Source organism: Babylonia areolata, chromosome 12 (assembly GCF_041734735.1).
Source record: "Babylonia areolata isolate BAREFJ2019XMU chromosome 12, ASM4173473v1, whole genome shotgun sequence".
NCBI classification, from domain to species: Eukaryota; Metazoa; Mollusca; class Gastropoda; order Neogastropoda; family Buccinidae; genus Babylonia; species Babylonia areolata.
The window spans coordinates 6,250,706-6,274,327 of record NC_134887.1 but is presented as its reverse complement, the minus strand read 5'-3'; the positions used below and the strand labels follow the sequence as shown (position 1 = coordinate 6,274,327).

The following is a 23,622-nucleotide window of genomic DNA, read 5'->3' as shown; positions in this document are numbered from 1 at the left end:
ATTTGTTGAAAGAATTGCATCTTTGATTTTTTTAAATTTTGTGTGCAGAATGACATGCTAAGTATACCTACAACAGTACTGTTTTGAAAATATGTATTTTGAGTTGTAATGTCACAGGAAGTTTCAGTTGGTACTATCTAAATATTTCATTGAAAAAATAGTAGGAAATTTATCATCTTTCTGTATTTGAAAATTTACAGTAGAATTAAAGTGAAGGAGGATAATGTTTCAAGCAAGGACTTTCTATTAGATTATCATATGTGTGTGTGAAAATTCTAGAAAAAAAAATGATGCGCAGCAAAAACTTTAAACAGGGTTGTGAGCAATCATTTCCTAAATGTAGGAAAGTGAGATAAGATATTTGATACATTTTCTTTCAATTTTCCTGTTGAACTGTTGTTTGATACATTCATGATTCGTTATTTTCCTGTTGAACTGTTATTTCATACATTCCATTACTTTTATTTCATGTTGAACTGTTATTTGATTGATATGAATACTTACATAGTACCTGTCCTTGGTCAGGGACCAAGCCCTAAGCACTTTGTAAACAAGAAGTCACTTGCACAACAGGCAGCGTACGTGGGTAGAGCTGACAGCTGCCACTGGGCACTCATCATTCATTTCCTGTGTCATATCAATCGGGTTCAGTCCTACAGACACAGACACACACACACAGACACACACACAGACACACACACACACACACACACACACACACACACACACCATTTTATGTGTATGACCATTTGTTTGATGCATTCTGTTACTTTTTTTCCTGTTCCATACGTTCCATATATATTTCCTGTTGAACTGTGTTTTGATACTTTCGATTCCATTTCTTCTTTTTTTTGTTGAACTGCATTTTGATACATTTCGTTACTTTCTTTGAATTATTGGTTTCTGAAGAAAATCTCACATGCTTGTGTTTGAGATAATGTCAAGTGATAATGCATTGACACAGTATGACCTAGTTTTTCACACAAACTTGAGACAAAAGTTATCATTGTGTGAGAATGTCTCCATTTCTTTACCGTCAGAGCAGCTACTTTTAAGTTAGAAAATTAAATTGCACTGTTGAATTGGTTATAAATCTTTTTTGTTCAAGGCCCTGTTTCAGCCTGGTGTGTGTGTCCTTGGGAATTCGAAAAGAGCTTCATTCCGATCTCCCTCACTTCACCCAGAAATGAATGGGTACCTCGTGTCAGTTGGGGATGGTTAAAACTGTGGAAGAGGGGATTAGGCCCCCCCCCCCCTCTCCTAGACACTGTGGATGTGAATTCATTGCCCTGACTTCGGTCTTTAATCTTAATTATAAAAATGCAAACACACACACGAACAGAACACAGTTGGGTCTCATGAAAATGCTGTCTTAAAGGCGGTGGAACCTTTGATCATAACCACCTGGATTCCTCCAGCTACACACACTAACAGTATCAACACTTTGGGCAAAACACTGGGAAATTGGAAGAGGATTTAAACAAGATCACTCCCCCCCCCCCCCCCAACCCCCCACCCCCACCCCCACCCCCACCAACCCAGCCATCATTTATGTGTGGTTGTGTGTCGATAGATTTGTGTGGAGGAGTCCAGGGTGAAGTAGGAGAGGTGTGTTAGTCGTAAGTGATGTTAACACTGTTTTTTAAAATACTGTTTTTAGCAAGTTGGTATAAACATTTTTTTGCTATTATATTTCTGGTTCTTTTCCATTCTTGTCATTGATAAATGCGCCAAGAGCTGCAGGGTAAGCACTATATAAATGCACATTATTATTATTGACATTATTATTATTATTATTATTATTATGATGATAACAGTGATGTTTGTTGCGGTGCAGGTGTCCTCGATTACCTGACGACGGAGATATCAACGTCCAAGCAGAAGAAATTCAGCCTGGTGACGTTTGTGGACACGCCAGGCCTGGTGGATGGCGACATGAAGTATCCCTTTGACGTCAACAAGTCCATTCTGTGGCTGGGTGAGTCTTTGGAGAACTTTTGACAAGTCTTAATGCTGCGTGTATTCTACTTCTTCTTCTTCTTCATCATTCGTGGGCTGCAACTAACTCCCATGTTCATCAGTTTGAACATGAGTGGCCGTGGTTTTTTTTGTGTTTGTTTTGTTTTGTTTTGTTTTTTTTACTCCACCATGTAGGCAGCCATACTCCGTTTTCAGGGGCGTGCATGCTAGGTATGCTCTTGTGTTTCCATAACCCACCAAACACTGACATGGATTACAGGATCTTTAAGGTGCGTATTTGATCTTCTGCTTATGATTACACATAAAGGGGGTGCAGGCACGAGCAGGTGTGCATGTATTTTGACCTGGGAGATCGGAAAAATCTCTCCACTCTTTACCCACCAGGCGCGGTTACCAAGATTCGAACCCCAGACCCTCAGATTTAAAGTCCAGTGCTTTAACCACTTGGCTATTGTGCCCGTCATGCTGTGTGTGTGATTGTGTGTGTGTGTGTGATGTCTTGTTTTGCCTTTGTCTGGTCCAGTTTCTTGGGTTTTTTTGTTTTGTTTTTTCAATTAGTAATGTTTCACTGCAAGGCCATTGCATCCAATGGCCTTTCTGCAACAATCCTCCAAGGAATGGTTGAGGGAGGGAGATGGAGGGGAAGACAGAAAATCAACGGACTGACAAACACTGCAGAATGGACAGGAAAAACATTTGCAGAGACCCAGGCATTGACACGCAAGTGACAGACCCGGAGGAATGTGATGAACAGTTCCTCTGTGCGCTGTCCCAGTGATTCTTCAGACAGTTTAGGGAGAAAAAGATGATGATGATGGTCCGTCAGGAATGTTTGACAATGCTATTTGCCACCTGAAAAGCCAAAGATTACATGATGTCTAGCCTAAAACAGTTATGCCCCTTTTTATTTGTTTTTTTGTTTTTGTTGTTGTTGTTTTTTTTTTTAAAGGGGATAAGGTTTAGCATATATATGGATCAGTCCACTTGGTTTCACACCTTGAAACTGAAACAGTATAACATGTTCTTGTGTTCTCTGTCTGTCTGTCTCTGTCTCTCTCGCTCTCTCTCTCTCTCCAGTGTCCATGACAGGCAATCAAGGGTCATGTACATTGTAATTTGTATTCAGTTACTTTTTGTCAAGTTATAGCATTTATGGATCAGTCCTCTTACTTTGACGCCTTCTTGAAACTGAAACCATTAAACATGTTTGTGTGTTCTCTCTCAGTCTCTCTCTCTGTCTCTCCCTGTCTCAGTGTGTGTGTGTCTCTCTCTCTTTCTGTCTCTAGTATACATGTATGCTATGAAACTTGATGTGTGCATTTTTTTACCCCATCATCGGTTTACATAATCAGAGCTTGAAATTTCAGTGGGCCTGTTGGTCTCATAAACAAAAACAATCATTCTACTATTTTTCCAGCGTTCTAAACAATTGTTTTGTTTGTTTGTTTTTTTTTAGTTTTACCTCCTTTACAAGCAACAGCAGTCTCTGTGTGAAATTCAGGCTACTCTTCCCGGAAAGAGTACTTGCCACAGTGCAGTGCCACCCACTGTTTGTTTTTTCCTGTCAGTTAATAGCATTTGTTTTACTATCAAATTGGAATTTTTTTCACAGAATTTGCCACGAACAACCCTTTTGTAACCATGGGTTCTTTTATATGCTCTAAGCACATGCTGCACACAGGACATTGGTTAATCAGCTCATCCGAAAGTCTAGTACCCAGACCACTTTTCAGGGTCTAGTGGAGGGGGTTTGGGGGAGTAAAAAGTTCCTGCCCGTATAAAGTCGAACCTATGGACTCACTTCCAGTCCTACTTTCCCAGTTGGACATAACTATGGCTCCACTTTCAGTATTTTCAGTAGCTGTCTGCTGTTTACTACTACCCTTTTTTTTTATATCATAATTATTATTTATTTATGTAGCTTATCTATTATTTATTCACTTTTTATTTTATTTTATTTTATTTTTTCTCAAGGCCTGACTAAGCGCGTTGGGGTTACGCTGCTGGTCAGGCATCTGCTTGGCAGATGTGGTGTAGCGTATACAGATTTGTCCGAACGCAGTGACACCTTGAGCTACTGAAACTGAAACTGACTGCTGATCAGTGCTTTGCCTCTGGTGCAGTGTTCCAGGAATAGCTGACACCAGGACTTGCCTGTAGAGTACAGCAGCATTACAGTAATCCCTTGGTTATTCCTAGCCCGTGCAGCTGGCTTGGTGACAGTTCTGTGCTGTTGGCAGGCAGAGGTGGGAGGTTGGGGGGTGGGGTGGGGGATGAAAGGGTGAGGGGGGGATTCTTCAAGGAAAGACAATTCGAGAGGAAGATGGCGCTGAAAGGAAGGAGGAGGGATTATGCAGTCTGGTGTTTCAAAACTCTTGTTCTCTTTTGCCTTTTGTCTTTTGTCTTGTCTTCTGTCTGTCTTAAGTGTCTGTGTGCGCGCGTGTGTGTATGTGTGCATGCGTGTCTCTTTCTCCCAATGTTTGTGCTATCACTGTATTAGTTGATGCCATAGGCAGAAATTAAGAATAAGTTATCTGTGAATAATTTGATGGGGTGGCGGGCGGGTAGAGAAAGTAGGAAGCTTTTTCCTGTTTACACCAAGTACCCATTGAGAAAAGAAAAAAAATACCCCCCCCTCCCCCCTCCTTCCCTCCGAAACACCATAATGCCCCATGCACCCAACCAGCTGTCAACTGAGTTTTAGCCCAGGTCCTTCCTCAGGCAGCTCAGAGTAAGAAAAGAATGTTTTGGGAGGGAAGGGGGGGGGGATAAAGGGTACATTGAAAAAGTTTGATTTGCTGGAGCTTATAAATCAAAGGTACATTGAAAAAAAAGTTTGATTTGTTAGAGCTTAGCCTTCTGGATCAGCTGGAGGCTCGCAGGCAAATGCGTTGACCAGTTTGAGGCTTCCTTTCAGATGGTGTTTTGTCCGGGGGGGGGGGGGGGGGGGGGGGGGGGGGGGCTTTTCTCTGATTTTTGATTTTCCTCTCTCCACCCTGGTGTCAGTGGGTACCTGACTTTGGTTGGGGAAAATTTAAACGTTGGAAGGAGAGGATTGGTCACCACCACTTAACTGTCCTGTCCCTAGACACCACTCTGATGGCTATAAAAGGGTAAGGGATCCTCCCCCCTACCCCCCCCCCCCCCCATTCGCCCCCCAAAAACCCCTGTTTTATTTATTTATTTATTTTTTTACCTTTTATAACTCAGAAACTCAGATTTAGAAATGAAAAAAATGAAAGTCAAATTCAAATAACTAACTCCATGGGGTTGCCAGCTTGTCTTTATAAAAAGCCCTCTATACACACAGGTGTTGCACTGAAAACAGGAAGCAAAATGCACACAGAGTGAAATATTTATAGACTGTATGTGATAAGCCAGTTTTTGTGTGAAATTCATCGAACTGCTGTGTAGCGTGCAGCTTAATTTGGGTACTGGACCAGGAATGGTTATTTGTGAAATGGCTAAAAAAAAAGCAGTGTTTTGATAATGGTGGGGTTTACATAAACATGAATTTGTCTCTCCCCCCCCCCCCTCTCTCTCTCTCTCTCTCTCTCTCTCTCTCTCTCTCTCTCTCTTACGGTACCACTTCCAAGGATCAATCTTTTTAAATCTAGTCTGTCTTTTTCAGGGGGCTGTTTATGGAATGAAATTTTATCCTGCCTCAGTGTAAACATTGTAAAAAGCATCCCTAACTTTAAAAACATTTATTGAAAAACATGTGATTATGTGACACATATCAATTATAAACAACAAACATGTATAGATTTTCAATATTTTCATGCCTCTCTCCTCCCCTGTCAGTCTCTATGTCTGTCTCCACTGTCACTATATCTGTCTGTTCAGTCATTCTGTCTGTTCAGTCAGCCTCCCCTTCTAGTTTTTCTCTTCCCCCTATCCATTCTTCCTTCTGCTGTCCACCACGCCCCTATCCTTTTGTCTTTGTTATTCATCTATTGCGATATTGTATTGTACATAAGTTCTATGTTTATGTTTGCACATGCTTATGTAATTTTGACGTTGGTGTTGTGAATTGACTCTCACGCTTTTTTTTTTTTTTTTTTTTTCTCAATTATTATTCTTGCCCAGAGGGCCGGATGTAAACAAGTACTTTGTGCTTACTCCTTTACCCCCGTAAAATAAAATTTGTAAGTCCATTCTCTCTCTCTCTCTCTCTCTCTCTCGCTCTCTCTCTCTAATGGTTCTATAATTGCGAAAAACTGGAAGTTGTGAACACTTACAAATATTTAGGCGTATTTTTTTCCACTGGTTTAACATTTTCATATGCTCTTGAGGAAATGTCTTTGAAAGCAAAAAAGGGTGTGTATGGAATCCTTAAATTCTTGTGGACGTTAGGAGAAAATTGCCCGAAAATCTTCTTCAAATTATTTGATTGTCAAATTCAACCGATGTTAACCTATGGGTCAGAAGTCTGGGGATTAATAGCAGACCATACTGTCATTGAGAGAGTACACTTATTCGCTATCAAACGTCTGCTAAATATTAGTGTGAAAACACCAAGTACCCTAATTTACTGTGAAACGGGTAGATATCCTTTATATATCCAGACCTACACTAATTGTATTAGATATTGGTTAAATGTTACTAGGATGCATGAAAGTCGCATTCCATTTAAAGCATATAGAATGTTGTATGGTCTCCATTGTAGGGATAAATACAATTGGGCATCACGAATTTGTTTTACATTATATAGATATGGATTTGGCTATGTGTGGGAAAACCAGGGTGTGGAAAATATAAACAGTTTCTTGTGTGCTTTTAAACAGAGACTATTTGATTGCCATCTGCAAGATTTGGAAAGCAATGTAACATCACATGATAGATTTACCTTATATTCTACATTCAGACAACTACACAACGCCCCGCAATATCTAAACATAATCAAGAACCCTGCTTTAAGAAAAGTTCTCACAAGAGTCAGACTTGGTGTATCCCCATTGAAACCGCATAGATTGAGATATTCAAAAAAGCGTGAAAATATGTGTTGCTTATTCTGTAAAGATGAACAAGAAACCGAACTCCATTTTATTTTGACATGTCCAGAATACAAAAATCTCAGAGAACAGTATATACCGAAGAAGTATCATGTGCGCCCCAATGCATTTAAATTGTCACTGTTGTTTGCAGATGTGAAGACATGCATTCCACTCTCTCTGTTCTTGTCCAAAGCCTTCACCCATAGAAACAAGTCTATCTTTGGTTAATGACACATGATTACACACCAATCTGCCCATCTATCTTTTGTCTTTTTCTTCTTTTCTCTGTCCCTCTCTCCCTCCCTCTCTCTCTGTCTTACTCTGTCTGTCCTTTCTCTCTTTTCTACTCTTTGTTTGCTGTTCATATATTGGCGCTGTTCTTTATAATGGATGTTAACACGGAAGCCCCCCTCACCCCCCTTACCCCTGTTGTCACGGGCAGAAAGGCCTAAACAATAAACCATTCAGACTTCAGACTTCTCTCTCTCTCTCTCAGAGCCGAATTGAAAGAATAAAAAAATATATATAAGATTGTGTGCTTACTCTTGTTACCCTTAGTAAATAAAATTAATCCATTCTACCACATTTCCTTCCCTTCTGTAGATTCCTCTATTTTGACCCCCCCCCCCCCCCCCCCCCCCCCCCCCTTTTTATTTTTATTTTTTAAGCTTGAATACTTCAGCCACCCACTCTCTCTTTAACTCACTCATTCTTTTTCTCTCTTTCTCTCCCCCTCCCTTACTCCCTCTCTCTCTCTCTCTGTCAGTGTACTTATTCTGTCTGTTCTCCCCCCACCTACCCCCCCAGCCCCATCCACCCCTCCCTTGGTAATTCTCTCATCTACAGAAGGAAGTGACAGGTCAGCAGATTTTCTTGTCCATCGGTGTGAGGTAAGAGGAGCACTGTGTTGTGCCTATGGTGGGTGGTGGTGGTGGTGGTGATGGCAATGGCTAGTGGGGTGGTGGTGAGTGTGAGACTTGAGTGGTGGTCAGTGACCTCACCTCACCTCACCTCACCATGTTGGTCACCCCCCACCCCCCTTGGCAGTCAGTCCACTGGCATTAAGGGTGGAATAGCCTCTCTGTCGCTTCGCTAATGACCAGGGCTCATTTGAGCGTGGCTTGGCTAGCAGCTGATTAGCCCAGGGTAGGGCTTTGCCTCCTTTGCTAGGTTCAGGAATAATATAATGTGTGGAAGGAGGAGGGGTGGTGGGGGGTCATGTACTGAATTGCCTTTTTTGTTGTTGTTGTTGTTTCTTATTTTGGACAGGTCTTTGTCCTCCCGGATGGTGGTTTTCCTGTTGTGTGGTTATGGATTTTTATTATTATTATTATTATTATTTTTTAGGTGGGGGTGGGAGGGGAGTGCTTGAAGTGAGGAAGAAAACGGGAGAGATTTGGAGAGACAGGGGAGGGAGGGTGGGAGTATTTTAGGGTCGGAGTAGATCTGGTTACTGACCTTTTTCCCCCTCCACCTGACCCTGTTCTCTTTAACTCTTTGTCTGCTCTGTCTCTCGGTCTCTCTCTCTCTCTCTCTCTCTCTCTCTCTCTCTCTCTCTCTCTCTCTCACATGTGTGCATCTTGCCTTTAAGTGTGTGTACATTTTGAAGCAAGGCATCAGTGAGGCTGATGTTAAATGAGAAAATGAAACATACACAGTATGTAAAAAAAAAAAAAAAAAAAAAAAAAAATTGTTTAAAAAAAAAAATGAATGTCCAAGATTTGAAAAAAAAAATGATCCTTTCCATTGTGTGGAAGGTACTTAATTTGAAAGCCGCCAGCCGCAGACAGCGTGCAGTGTACAGTGGGACACCACCATGATGATTATGATGACAGAGGTAGTGGGCAGAGAGAGGGCGAGGGGGGAAAAATGCCAGCTCAGCAAGAAACTCCTGGGGTGTGCAGCAGCAGAACATGCAGACAGACATGGAGGGTAGCTGGCTCCCCTCCCCTCCCCTCCTCTCTTGCTCTCTCTCTCTCTCTCTCTCTCTCCTCCCCATGCCGCATACATGTTGGGTAGAGAGCCAGCAGAGCCCAAGGATATATAGTGTTTCTCACATGCAGATCAGCGGTATTGATTATTCTGCGGTTCAGGCAGGCAGGCAGGCAGCCATGCAGTCAGTGGGTGGTGCAGGTCAGAGCTCCTCTTCTCACAATAGGCAGCCAGCTATTTTTGTTTGGCTTCCTGCGTCTTCAGTTCTATGTGTCTTTTCTCTCTCTCTCTCTCTCTCTCTCTCCTTTTTTTTTTTTTTTTTTTTTTTTTTTTTTTTTTTTGCTCTCCTCCTCCTGGCAGTAGCTCCTGAAGTCTATCTTGTGTAAATTGTCCGCAAATGAATCTGGAAGGAGTGTGGGTGGGGGGAATGTGAAGGGGAGGGGGTGGATGGGGGTGGGGGATCTTGTATCAGCAGATAGTGCTGATTGTGTGGGAAGCAGTCGAAGGATTCTTTTAAGAATTGTTTTAAAAGTGACGAGGGATGGGTGTTGTGTTTCAATGATACCTTGGCAAGAAGGGAGTGAAATGATAATGGTTTCAAGGCTGTTGTACAGGATTTCGTTTTTAGTCTTAGCAGACATGAGAGAGAGAGACAGGGAGGCTAACTGATAGTTGTGTGCTTTATACTATAAGTTATAGCTTTGAAAATGGTATGGATGGATTCTGGTGCAAAACAAACAAACAAACAAAAAACCAAAAAACCAGCTAGCATCAAACTAATCATGAATTAATGATCATGATAAAAATGCAGATTGATGCACAAGCCTCCCAGGCAGAGAACATGTGGCATTTTCGATTAAAAGTTACACATGCACCAAGGACATCATACATGAACAAGCGTGCACACGCGCGCGCATGCACACACACACGCACGCACACGCACACACACACACACACACAGAGGTAGTTCTGGTTTGGCATGTTAGTCTTTCCCTATCACCAGTTGACACAATAATAATAAGAAGAAAGAATGAATTTGTTTATTGTTGAATCTTGTGCAGACATAGTTTCAAGCTCTTTCACTGACAACTTTTCCATGCATGCATAACTGTGAAACAAAAGGATGAATAACTAATGTAGACAAGCTAGAGAAGCTGTTGACGGAAAGAGGAAGGGGCCATTTTGGAAGGGGGTAGGTTGTAAGGCCAGAAATGGAGCTGAGTGGGAGGGATTTGAGAAAGCGAAATAGGGAGATGGTTCCATGTGTAAGGTCCAGAGACAGATAAAAGAGACACCAGTTCTCAGCACTGATCACATAGGCTTTGAGGGTGGGGGGAAATGAGAAGATTATTGATCAGCAGCAGAATACTAATCACCATATATATAAATATATGGGTGTTTGTGTGTGTGTGTATATATATATATATATATATATATATATATATATATTATAGATACACACGTACATATATATATATACATACATATGTGTGTGTGTTCATGCCAGTAGCCTATCAGTAATGCTTTTTCCTTCCTCAAATCAAGGAAATGGACTTGGGGAGCATGGTGAAATGATTTCTGCAAACACTGTTGTATGCAAGCAATGTAATGAGCACCAGTTATAACCAGAGGAACTTTCTTGTGCATGCATATATATATATATATATATATATATATCTCTTTTTTTCTTTCTTTTTTTCTTTTTTTTTTTTTACTACAACTACAAAAACCATGTTGATCGTTCATAAACCAGTGAATAGGTGTAAAATTTTGTCTGAAACATTATCATATACGCATTTCAAGCTGTTATTGGAACATTTATGCCTGAAACAGATGTTTGTGAATTGAGAGGCCAGTGTGAGACCATAAGCAGCCCACATAGCTTAAATCCTCTATGAAAATATTTTTTTTACATTTTATGAAAATATTCTTGCATAAGTAGTCTTTAACTTTTTGTTAAGTCTGTATGTTATTTATTTTAAAAAAATTAAAGGAGAGAGAGAGAAAAAAAGCATGTCTGACCATTGGTGTACTACTTGTAGTTTAAGGGGCTGTTGCTGTGAAATCATGGTGTGGCTGTTGAAGTCAGTGATGGCACCACAAAGTTTGCCATAAGCCAGGCAAGGAGAAACCTCATCTTGGCAACGTGTGCAGTGTCTTGGAGTAGTGCTGTATTATCTCAGTGAGCTGGAGGATGCAGGTTGCATTCAGCATTTTTGTTGCCTTCTATCATAGGATAATTTTCTTCACAAGAGACTCAGAGGGAGGGAGATGTCAGTTTTTGATAGTGACAGTTCGGATGGAGTGCTGGTCTGGTGGTAACGCACCGGACTAGGAAGTGAGAGTCCCATTTGATACTGGCTGGGATTTTTACTTCTCCTTGACTGGACCTTGTGGTGGTCTGGGTGCTAGTCTTTCGGTGAGAAGATAAACCAAGGACCCAACTGCAGCACACACCTAGCGCACGTGAAAGAGCCCATGGTAACAAAAGGGTTGTCCCTGACAAAGTTCCGTCGAAGAATCCACTTTGATGGAAAGTGAATTACAATTTCACACAGGAAAGAAGAAAAAATGTATATGGGTGGTGTTGCACTGTGGCAATGCATTCTCCATGGGCAGAGAGCCCAAATTTCACAAAGAGAAATCTGTTGTGACAAAAAGCAACACAAGACAACACATGTAGGTTTCTATTGGTCCCTTTCCTTTGCTGTACTGTTGATGCATTGTGTTTGCTGTGTATGTTGGTTCCTTATCTTGCCCATTCATCTGACTCCGTCTCAGTCTCTGCCTTTCGCTCTTCACCAAAGAAACTCATCTTTTCAAAACCAATCTGCAAGCACTCTTGGTTTCCCACTTCTGCAACACCATCCCATCCATGCCTGCCAACTCATTTTGCATGTACATGTATTAGAAATGAGGAAGAGATGGGAGGAGGGGGAGAGAGTGGGGGGGGGGGGACTGGTCATGTGGAGAGTGAGTGGTATGCTTTAAAAACTTCTGCTTGTTGTGCTCAGTGTTTGTTGCTTCAGTGCGTTGAACAAATAAAACTTATAAAAGTAACAAATGAAACTGAATGGTTCATATAATCTGTAACTTATGCCTTTATGTAGAGCACACTGAGCTCTTGGAAAGGGCAGAATCAGAATCAGAATTTTTCAGAATCAGAATTTCATTCAGTAAGGCCAGAGCCCAATTTGAAGGGGTAATGAACTTAAAATAAGTTCACCATATTTTGCAACAAAAAGAAATCGCAAATTTGAATAGGCTGACATGCAAATCTTATCCCCTCCCCTACCACCTCCCACACCCATGTAAGAGAGAAAGGGCAGTATACAAATGTGCATGATTATGATTGGTGTGCAGGTGACCTGGCGGACCTGATCTTTGTGTTCTTTGACCCCATCGGCCAGGCGCTGTGCAAGCGCACCCTCAACCTGGTGGAGAAGCTGAACGAGAAGCATGCTGACCGGATGCGCTTCTACCTCAGCAAGGCTGACGAGGCCGGCCATGAGAGTGATAGGCAGGTACCCCGCACCTTACCTCTGTGTGTGTGTGTGTGTGTGTGTTTGACTTAAAGTAGGGCAGTGTGGAGCAGTGTGACAAATTTGTTATTATAATAAAGTGATAGGCAGGTACCCTGTACCTTACCTGTGTGTGTGTGTGTGTGTGTGTGTGTGTTCAACTGAAAGTAGGGCAGTGTGGGGGAGTGTGAAGCACCCTGAGCTCTTAGAAAGGGCACTATATAAATGTACATTATTTGTTAATATTATTACAATAGAGAGTGATAGGCAGGTACCCCGCACCTTACGTCTGTGTTTGTATGTGTATGACAAAGTAGGGCAGTGTGGAGGATTGATAAAAAGTTCTGACATGGTATATACAGGATTCGCTCAGTCATGGAAGCCTGTGAAATTTTAAAAAGTCTTGTTTTGTTTTTTCTATAAAGTCGGAACAAAGAGAAGATAACACATCAGAAATAAGACAGAACTACAAGACATTTTCCCCAGTTGAAAAGGAACTTTGGACAGGAACTTTACTGGCTTTAGATTTGTGTGTGTGCCCCAGACTTTAGAACATTTTGCTTTCTGTACGTTGATGATGGGGGTGATGAAAACACTGCAGTGGGGGTCTATTTTATTTAGGTTTGGGACTACTTGAAAAAGCTGTACTATCACAATTTTGTTCCAGGCATGAACTGGGCTAAGAAAAGATAAAGATGTCTGCAGTCTTAGTTGGGAACTTTGAGCAGCACTGCCAGAGATGCATCCATGAAGTAGATGACCCTCAGTGTTGTGGTCCCAGTTTTCCCATTTAAGCCCATAATACTTTGAGCTGTGGGTAGAAGAAGGCCATAGGCGGGAAAAAAACTCCACCTGATGGGGATCAAACCTGTGCCCTCCCAGTCGTCAGTTCACAATGCTGACCACTTTGGCACAGCGGCTGGTTGGCTTTAGACTGAAACAAGTCAGAGTGGTTGAGCTTATCCTGTGGATGCTCCTCCCCACCTCCGGTTTTTTGATGTGAACATCCATTGTTTTTGCAGAGGGTGATGATGCAGATAGTGCAGGAGCTGTGCAAACGGCCAGGTCTCAATCGCACAGGGTTCGACATGCCCACCATCTATGTGCCCAACATGAACCAGAAGGTGAGGTGACAACTGTATCAGTGTGTCTGTCTGACAGTGGGGTCACTGGGTGTCTTTCTGTTCTGTTTTTTGACTCACTTGTGTAAACAAAGTGAGTCTATGTTTTAACCCGGTGTTCGGTTCTGTGTGTGTGTGGTAAACTTTAACATTGACATTTTCTCTGCAACTACTTTGTCAGTTGACACCAAATTAGGCATAAAAATAGGAAAAATTCAGTTCTTTCCAGTCATCTTGTTTAAAACAATATTGCACCTCTGGGATGGGCACACACACACAAAAAAAAAAAAAAAAAATGAAGCCTAATTATATGCAAACTGCATTTACTGTTATATTTATATTTTTTGTATTCTCTAAACTTGGCACTTTGATCTGATATTCTGACCCAACAACAAGAGCAGTCATTATTATCATTTTTTGTTCAAACAGGAACTCTTTTGCTAAGCATGGAAGTTTTAGTTATTTTGCAAACGTTTTGGTGCAGATAGTAAAAAAGGGATATTACTCTGTAATTATGCAAAGGGACTTAATTTGCTTTAAACTGATCTTTCTCATCTGAAACATTACATTTTGAAATTATACACTATACATAAAAAGCTTGGATTTTTTTTTCAGTGTATCACAAGTGAGTCTTGAAGGCCTTGCCTCTCTTGTTTTTCTTTCTACAGTGCCTTGGCTTTTTTGTACTTTGGGGGGAGAATAAAAACAAAAGTATGATTGTTATGGTAGAGTGTGTTGAATACACTGGAACAGTTTCACACAACTGAAAATTAGAATTCTCATGACAGTGTGTGAAATACGCAACTTGTTAAACAAGAGAAAACTCATGTTGTCATGATTGTATACATGTGTATGTAGTATACACTGTATTTGCACTGCAAATACTAATTAAAAAAACAAACACAAAACAACAATTGGGATTATGTTGAATGCAAAAAACAAACTCAGATTCTTGTGATTTAATGTAGAGTACATCATTTTTTGTGACCGGTGGCATGCTCTCTAGTAAGGAAGAAAGGGTTTCTGTGTGAAATTTGTATCACTTCTTGTTTTCGCTTCAGTCAGTTTTAATGTCATACAAATTTGTTTAAAAGCTAAAGGGAAGATCAGAGGTAACAGGATGAAGTGATTTTGATTCTATGGATAAGGCTCATCTGAAACACTAGCATTTTTCATCCAACAGGCTTCGTCGATCATGCTGTCTCCATTTTGATTTTCTTAGCATGGATCGGCCACTAACACATATTGTGCTGGCACCACAATCCGGTTCACAGACTTGAAACTCTGGGTTCAGTCCTAGGTGAAACACTTGGCAAGAGGAATGGAACATGTCTCAGAAGTTGTCTCAGATGGTATCTGACCTCAAATAACTCCTTCCATTCTGGGGAAGGGGAAAGAGGAGACCATCCTCTGCAGGCTTATTGGACACAGTCCAGGGTGTGTGCTGTGAAACCAGCTTCTCAGTATGATTGAAACATCTGCGACCTGCTATGATAACGGACTGGTTTGAACAAGTATTTTGTGCACTGGGTGACTTTCAGGGGAGCCGGTGCGCCAACCAGATAGAGGAGGTGTGTAAGGACGTTGAGAAGACCATCAACCAGACAGTGCAGAACACCCTCAACTCCCTGGAGAGGGACTGCGACCAGATCTCTCAGATTGTGCAGGACAAGCTCAGAGAGGACAGGTGAGTTAGCTTGGGGAGGCGCTGGGTGGGGAGGGTACGACAGGCTTTGAAGATAGGGTAGGACAGGGTTTGAGGATTGGGGGGGGGGGGGGGGGGCAGATGGTAAGATAGGGTAGGACAGGGTTTGAGGATTGGGTGTGTGGGGGGCTGATGGTAAGATAGGGTAGGACAGGGTTTGAGGATTGGGGGTGTGGGGGGCAGATGGTAGGATAGGGTAGGACAGGGTTTGAGGATTGGGTGTGTGGGGGGCAGATGGTAAGATAGGGTAGGACAGGGTTTGAGGATTGGGGGTGTGGGGGGCAGATGGTAAGATAGGGTAGGACAGGGTTTGAGGATTGGGTGTGTGGGGGGGCAGATGTTAGGGTAGGACAGGGTTTGAGGATTGGGGGTGTGGGGGGCAGATGTTAGGGTAGGACAGGGTTTAAGGATTGGGGGTGTGGGGGGCAGATGGTAAGATAGGGTTGGACAGGGTTTGAGGATTGGGGATGTGGGGGGCAGATGTTAGGGTAGGACAGGGTTTGAGGATTGGGGGTGTGGGGGGCAGATGGTAAGATAGGGTAGGACAGGGTTTAAGGATTGGGGGTGTGGGGGGCAGATGTTGAGATAGGGTTGGACAGGGTTTGAGGATTGGGGGTGTGGGGGGCAGAGGGGAAGATAGGGTAGGACAGGGTTTAAGGATTGGGGGTGTGGGGGGCAGATGGTAAGATAGGGTAGGACAGGGTTTAAGGATTGGGGGTGTGGGGGGCAGATGGTAAGATAGGGTAGGACAGGGTTTGAGGATTGGGTGTGTGTGGGGGCAGATGTTAGGGTAGGACAGGGTTTGAGGATTGGGAGTGTGGGGGGCAGATGGTAAGATAGGGTAGGACAGGGTTTAAGGATTGGGGGTGTGGGGGGCAGATGGTAAGATAGGGTAGGACAGGGTTTGAGGATTGGGTGTGTGGGGGGTAGATGGTAAGATAGGGTAGGACAGGGTTTGAGGATTGGGGGTGTGGGGGGCAGATGGTAAGATAGGGTAGGACAGGGTTTGAGGATTGGGGGTGTGGGGGGCAGATGGTAAGATAGGGTAGGACAGGGTTTGAGGATTGGGGGTGTGGGGGGCAGATGGTAAGATAGGGTAGGACAGGGTTTGAGGATTGGGTGTGTGGGGGGGCAGATGTTAGGGTAGGACAGGGTTTGAGGATTGGGGGTGTGGGGGGCAGATGTTAGGGTAGGACAGGGTTTAAGGATTGGGGGTGTGGGGGGCAGATGGTAAGATAGGGTTGGACAGGGTTTGAGGATTGGGGGTGTGGGGGGCAGATGGTAAGATAGGGTAGGACAGGGTTTAAGGATTGGGGGTGTGGGGGGCAGATGTTGAGATAGGGTTGGACAGGGTTTGAGGATTGGGGGTGTGGGGGGCAGAGGGGAAGATAGGGTAGGACAGGGTTTAAGGATTGGGGGTGTGGGGGGCAGATGGTAAGATAGGGTAGGACAGGGTTTAAGGATTGGGGGTGTGGGGGGCAGATGGTAAGATAGGGTAGGACAGGGTTTGAGGATTGGGTGTGTGTGGGGGCAGATGTTAGGGTAGGACAGAGTTTGAATATTGGGAGTGTGGGGGGCAGATGGTAAGATAGGGTAGGACAGGGTTTAAGGATTGGGGGTGTGGGGGGCAGATGGTAAGATAGGGTAGGACAGGGTTTGAGGATTGGGTGTGTGGGGGGTAGATGGTAAGATAGGGTAGGACAGGGTTTGAGGATTGGGTGTGTGGGGGGCAGATGGTAAGATAGGGTAGGACAGGGTTTGAGGATTGGGGGTGTGGGGGGCAGATGGTAAGATAGGGTAGGACAGGGTTTGAGGATTGGGGGGGTGGGGGGGCAGATGGTAAGATAGGGTAGGACAGGGTAGGACAGGGTTTGAGGATTGGGGGTGTGGGGGGCAGATGGTAAGATAGGGTAGGACAGGGTTTGAGGATTGGGGGTGTGGGGGGCAGATGGTAAGATAGGGTAGGACAGGGTTTGAGGATTGGGTGTGTGGGGGGCAGATGGTAAGATAGGGTAGGACAGGGTTTGAGGATTGGGTGTGTGGGGGGGCAGATGTTAGGGTAGGACAGGGTTTGAGGATTGGGGGTGTGGGGGGCAGATGTTAGGGTAGGACAGGGTTTAAGGATTGGGGGTGTGGGGGGCAGATGGTAAGATAGGGTTGGACAGGGTTTGAGGATTGGGGGTGTGGGGGGCAGATGTTAGGGTAGGACAGGGTTTGAGGATTGGGGGTGTGGGGGGCAGATGGTAAGATAGGGTAGGACAGGGTTTAAGGATTGGGGGTGTGGGGGGCAGATGTTGAGATAGGGTTGGACAGGGTTTGAGGATTGGGGGTGTGGGGGGCAGAGGGGAAGATAGGGTAGGACAGGGTTTAAGGATTGGGGGTGTGGGGGGCAGATGGTAAGATAGGGTAGGACAGGGTTTGAGGATTGGGTGTGTGGGGGGCAGATGGTAAGATAGGGTAGGACAGGGTTTAAGGATTGGGGGTGTGGGGGGCAGATGGTAAGATAGGGTAGGACAGGGTTTGAGGATTGGGTGTGTGTGGGGGCAGATGTTAGGGTAGGACAGGGTTTGAGGATTGGGAGTGTGGGGGGCAGATGTTGAGATAGGGTTGGACAGGGTTTGAGGATTGGGGGTGTGGGGGGCAGAGGGGAAGATAGGGTAGGACAGGGTTTAAGGATTGGGGGTGTGGGGGGCAGATGGTAAGATAGGGTAGGACAGGGTTTGAGGATTGGGTGTGTGGGGGGCAGATGGTAAGATAGGGTAGGACAGGGTTTAAGGATTGGGGGTGTGGGGGGCAGATGGTAAGATAGGGTAGGACAGGGTTTGAGGATTGGGTGTGTGGGGGGCTGATGGTAAGATAGGGTAGGACAGGGTTTGAGGATTGGGGGTATGGGGGGCAGATGTTGAGATAGGGTAGGACAGGGTTTGAGGATTGGGTGTGTGGGGGGCAGATGGTAAGATAGGGTAGGACAGGGTTTGAGGATTGGGGGTGTGGGGGGCAGATGGTAAGATAGGGTAGGACAGGGTTTGAGGATTGGGGGTGTGGGGGGCAGATGGTAAGATAGGGTAGGACAGGGTTTGAGGATTGGGGGTGTGGGGGGGCAGATGTTAGGGTAGGACAGGGTTTGAGGATTGGGGGTGTGGGGGGCAGAGGGGAAGATAGGGTACGACAGGGTTTGAGGATTGGGGGTGTGGGGGGGGCAGATGTTAAGATAGGGTAGGACAGGGTTTGAGCATTGGGGTCAGAGAGAAAGATAGGGTACAACAGGGTTTGAGGATTGGGGTCAGAGAGAAAGATAGGGTACGACAGGGTTTGAGGATTGGGGTCAGAGAGAAAGATAGGGTAGGACAGGGTTTGAGGATTGGGGGTGTGGGGGGCAGATGGTAAGATAGGGTAGGACAGGGTTTGAGGATTGGGTGTGTGGGGGGCAGATGGTAAGATAGGGTACGACAGGGTTTGAGCATTGGGGTCAGAGAGGAAGATAGGGTACGACAGGGTTTGAGGATTGGGGTCAGAGAGGAAGATAGGGTACGACAGGGTTTGAGCATTGGGGTCAGAGAGGAAGATAGGGTACGACAGGGTTTGAGGATTGTGGTCAGAGAGGAAGATAGGGTACGACAGGGTTTGAGCATTGGGGTCAGAGAGGAAGATAGGGTACGACAGGGTTTGAGGATTGTGGTCAGAGAGGAAGATAGGGTACGACAGGGTTTGAGGATTGGGGTCAGTGGTCAGAGAGGAAGATAGGGTACGACAGGGTTTGAGGATTGTGGTCAGAGAGGAAGATAGGGTACGACAGGGTTTGAGGATTGTGGTCAGAGAGGAAGATAGGGTACGACAGGGTTTGAGGATTTAGGGGGAAGATGGTGTTGGACAGAGTTTTTGTTGTTGTTAACTAGCATCACTGTTGTTACTTTGTTTTTTCATGAATATTTTTTGAATATTTTTAATTTGTTCAGTCTTGAAGAATGAGATGAGGTTGGTTTTGTGCGTGCGTGTTGCAATCACTTGCAGTGTTACATAGGCTACTATGATGCAGATGAAGGAATGTAAACCCATGTTTTATTTTGATTAATGAAAACAAAATTTTGTTAAACCCATTTGTGTTCTTGACTATATTGCTTTACAAAAATCCTCCACTCCCCCAGACGGGGATTCAAAGGTTTAACTCCATCTTGAAATCTGAACCTTGTGTGTATGTGTGCGATTCAGTGCGCGAGCGTCACGGAACCTGCGGGCGCGTGTGCGGGGCGTGTGCTACAGCCTGGTGGGCATGGTGCTGCCCCTGCTGCTGCTGGCCACCTTCCTCATCAGCACCTCGCACTCCTTCCTCACCACGCTGCTTGGGGATGACCTCATGATCCTCATCGACACATACCTGGTGAGGGCCAGATCAAATCATGTTGCGTAATTAAAGAGCCCAGCTGATGACCCACAAGGGGGCCATTTCAGGGCTGGTTTACTGGTAAGGGCAGCCCTGCCTGGTGGCGGGCTGTATTGTAGTGTATTGTTAGAGAGTTCTCTGTATTGTATTGGGTTACTATTTTGTCACAACATTTCTCTGTGTGAAATTCAGGCTGCTTTCTCTTTGGAGAGAGTGTTGATACAGTGTTGTACCGCTTATTTTTTAAATTTTTTATCCTGCCTGTCGGCATATTTGTAAAGTAAAATGTTCTTAAATGTCTGTGCAGTGTTTTATGGTCTCTTTGAATGCTTAAACATGATGTGCATGTCTTTTTGGTGTACATCTTTTGCTTGTATTGCGAGCTATGCCACGACATGTTGGCTATATCTTTTGAGAGATGATGAAGCTGGCTTGACAAGGAAGTGGTGACGCTGTGCGCAGGGCCCCCTGAGCAACATGTGGCGGAGGGTGCCGACAGACTATTCCAACTACGTCATCGGAGGCATCTTGGCTCTGGCCTTCCTCATGCTGCTCATCGCCAAGTTCACTTCCAGGTCTGTGTTCTGTTCGTTTGGGTTTTTTTGCGTGTGCCAGTTTTGTCAAATCTACAGTGTGGTGTGAACTTGTTAAATGTGTTGTTATTGGTTATTATGTTTTTGTTTGTTTTTCTTCAATGTATATTTCTATATAATGTATATTTATATATTTCTGTTGTTTTTTCTGTGAGCAGTTCACTGCATCTCTATCTCTCTCTCCCTCTTTTGTGCTTGCTCGCTCACCTTGTCGTCTCCTCTACTGTGTAAATTTGGTGTAGATTTTATGGGTTTGGGGGCATGTTTTCTTTTAGAACTTCATTGAATTTAAAGTAGTTATTTGTTGGGTTTTTTTTTATTTCATGCGGTAACTTAGTGTGATAGAGCTGTATGCAAAAAAGACAGGGGAATGTGGGGGAGGTGTGTGTGTGTGTGTGTGTGCTAGCAAGTGTGCTGCATGTATATTTGTTCATTCATGGGAGAGGGGGTTGAGTTGGGGGCACATGCAATTATCATTCTTTTTGTGTCAGTGACCCCTTTGAACGACTGGCTTACACTGTGCTGAATTAATTCAGCTTTGTCTGCCTTGTATGAGTGCGCTGAAACTGACTTTTTTTCTTCTGGTTGCAGAACTACTCCCACGTTGACTCGCAAACAGAAGAGGGGACTGGAGGACATCAGTGACTATGTGCAGAATGTTGTGAAGAGCAAAAAGGTAATTTCATCGTCTTCAGTATAAATGAATTTAGTTTCTTTATGGAACATTATTTCTCACGTGTTTATGGAACATTATTTCTCTTGACAGATCTACAGGGTCTGTTTGGGGTAAAAGTCAGTTTTATTTCATTTTCAAAGGAAAGTGGTGGAGCTTGGCTGTATGAAAAAATGGAATTATGAAATGATTTTTTTTTATTTTTTTTTTTAATGCATCCTTTTTTAGTGTACTTCCTAAACAGGGAGTATACAAAGGAACATCCTTGTGGGCCAGATTCTTGCAGATGCAGCCCTGTGATCTACCAAAGTCTCTTTTGTATCTGTTTCTGTGATTGTTGTTTTCCATACACTGTGCTTCAGACTCTGTTGATAAGATACTCCGCTGAGAAAAAAAACTGGTGGTGGTGTATTTTTGTGAGAAATCAAAATCTGTGTGGAAACAGTAAAATGGCCAGAGGTTGACATGAAGCAGTAACTGAAATAATATCCAGTTAGACAAACCAAATTTGATGACTGATAACCTGAGAGGTACAGTATATAAATGTGTGTGTGTGTGCAAGTGCAGCATGACGATTGTACTTAAGCCTGAATTTGCTTATAGATATATATGGAGTCAATCAGCTGATCATAAATATTTGACGCCATATCTGGTCTTGTGTTTCCTGAATTGATGAGCTAGAAGGTATAAAATAACAATACATCTTCATGACGTCACATTGATAACACCTTTACAAGAGTAAACTCCTCAACTGCTGCTGACAGGTATACTTATCAGTGAAGGGTTTCACCTCACTGTGTTGAAATTGAGCTTTCAGGTCAGGATGTCGGTTGTCATTCTGTATCTGGACTACTTCCTCTTGGGACTTGCATGACTTTAGTTCAGCAGATTCATTGACACCATCGAAGAGTTCACAAAATATTGCCTTTCAGACTTTGCAGAATCAATTACATTACTTAAATGTACTCAAAAAGTAGTAGTTGTAACTGAAATTGATTCCACACTGATCTGAGTTTACCAAGCTTCAGCAGATAAGGGGGTAATGTAAATGCTGTCAGTGTTTGTTTAGTTGTTTTTTGTTGTTGTTTTTTGTAATCTGCATGCTGTTTCTTTGATCTGGTGCATGTTGTGTTATATTGTATTGCAGTACATTTTGTCACAACAGATTTCTGTGTGCTCTGTTTCAGCAAACCCTGTACGCAGAATATCTGAAACAGTCTGTGGCAGAACAAGACTTGTGAGAGATCCCTCGTCTGGTGATCATCGGTGTTGTCATCGTTCATCCACATTGTAAAACTACAGCATGTTTCATCTCTTGACTATTTCCAAAGATAGTTCTTCAGGGACGCAACGCATGTTACTTAAAGAAGTAAGAAGTGAGGGAGAGGTGGTGGTGCAGTGTCTTGGCGTGACGTTATTTACTGCAAAGGGTTTGTTTATCCACAACATTTTGATTTGATGATTGATTAAGATAATGTTGAGCATACTGATTTAGCACCTATCCTCCATTAGAGAAGTTCCAGGTGCTTTACAGGGTCATTTGCACAACAGGCTGCCTGCCTGGGCACAGCTGACTCTGGTGCTCATCATTCGTTTTCCAAGTCAGTCAGGTTTTAGTCATTAACACACACACACACACACACACACACACACTCACACTCTCTCACACACTCTCTCACACTCTCTCTCTCTCTCACGCATGCATGCATGCACACATGATCACACACACATTTATCAGAGAAACAGCTAGTGCCGTGGAGATCAAAAACATGTAGTTTAGAAAGGAAAAAATATAACCAAAAAAACCCAAACAAAAACAAAGTGTGCTTGCTTCAGGGGGATTGTTATTGCAGAGGGTTTTTGCACTTGAAAGGCCAGATGGTGGTGGGTCGGTGATTGCTCTCTGTGCAGCACGTGTAGTTAGTCTGTGCCGTAGCTTGCTATCTGTCACTGCTTTGATGAATTTCTTGTTCTTTCTATACAGGTTTTTGTTTGGTGGTGGTGGTACATGGGGGAAATGAAGTAGGTCAAGTTTCAGTGATTAGTAGACATGCCTGACAATGTCATGACGTGATGTGACAGTGGTAAGAAGACCGTCTCACAATACACCCATTTCCTTGAAATGATTCCAGTAAATTGTGGGGAAAAGATTCTCCAGCTCATATCAAGTGACTGAGAGCTGTAAGGAAAGAGGAGATTTGAACAAGCTCATTCATGAAAGCGGATGAAATGAGGCACTGTATGTGCTTTTTTTCTCAGTGTAGCTTACATATGTGAAAGGAAATCAAAGCGAGATATTAGTGTACATCTTGAGACTGCTTTTTTGAGAGGTGCTGAATCCCGACTTTCTAATGGAAAGAACCTTGAAAATATGAAGGCCCAATTTTTATGCTTTATAAACAGCATACTTTAGGGAACAGTGTTTTGTATGTGCATTGTTTTAGCTTGAGCGTGGAAAAAAAAAAAAAAAAGCCTTGAGTGACCAAAGTGGAAGTGTTCTTTGTCAAATTACAAAGCATTTTGCTTTTTTAATATTTTTTTCTTTCTATCCTTTATTTGACAATCCATCTTTACCAAAAAAGGTACTGACTCAAAACCTGTTCATCTGCATTTGACATGATCGCCTCTGCATACTGGTCTTGGTCTCCCAACAGGCATTCTGTTGCATTGTTCTATTTTCACTTTGTGATAATCCAATGTCTGGAATTTTTGTTGTTTG

The 23,622-nt window shown here is 43.5% G+C and overlaps 1 protein-coding gene across 1 annotated transcript in view; it reads left to right on the top strand.

The window, feature by feature from the left end:
* The window catches only part of LOC143288351 (uncharacterized), a 73,234-nt gene extending 49,838 nt beyond the window's left edge, over nucleotides 1–23,396 (top strand). The window contains exons 5-12 of the mRNA XM_076596734.1: nucleotides 1,838–1,978; nucleotides 12,273–12,433; nucleotides 13,453–13,554; nucleotides 15,093–15,238; nucleotides 19,466–19,634; nucleotides 20,100–20,212; nucleotides 20,822–20,906; nucleotides 22,091–23,396. Coding sequence (XP_076452849.1) covers nucleotides 1,838–1,978; nucleotides 12,273–12,433; nucleotides 13,453–13,554; nucleotides 15,093–15,238; nucleotides 19,466–19,634; nucleotides 20,100–20,212; nucleotides 20,822–20,906; nucleotides 22,091–22,144 — 971 coding nt within the window. The 3' untranslated portion in view covers nucleotides 22,145–23,396. The remainder of the gene's footprint in view (nucleotides 1–1,837; nucleotides 1,979–12,272; nucleotides 12,434–13,452; nucleotides 13,555–15,092; nucleotides 15,239–19,465; nucleotides 19,635–20,099; nucleotides 20,213–20,821; nucleotides 20,907–22,090) is intronic.
* Nucleotides 23,397–23,622: the final 226 nt, after the last annotated feature.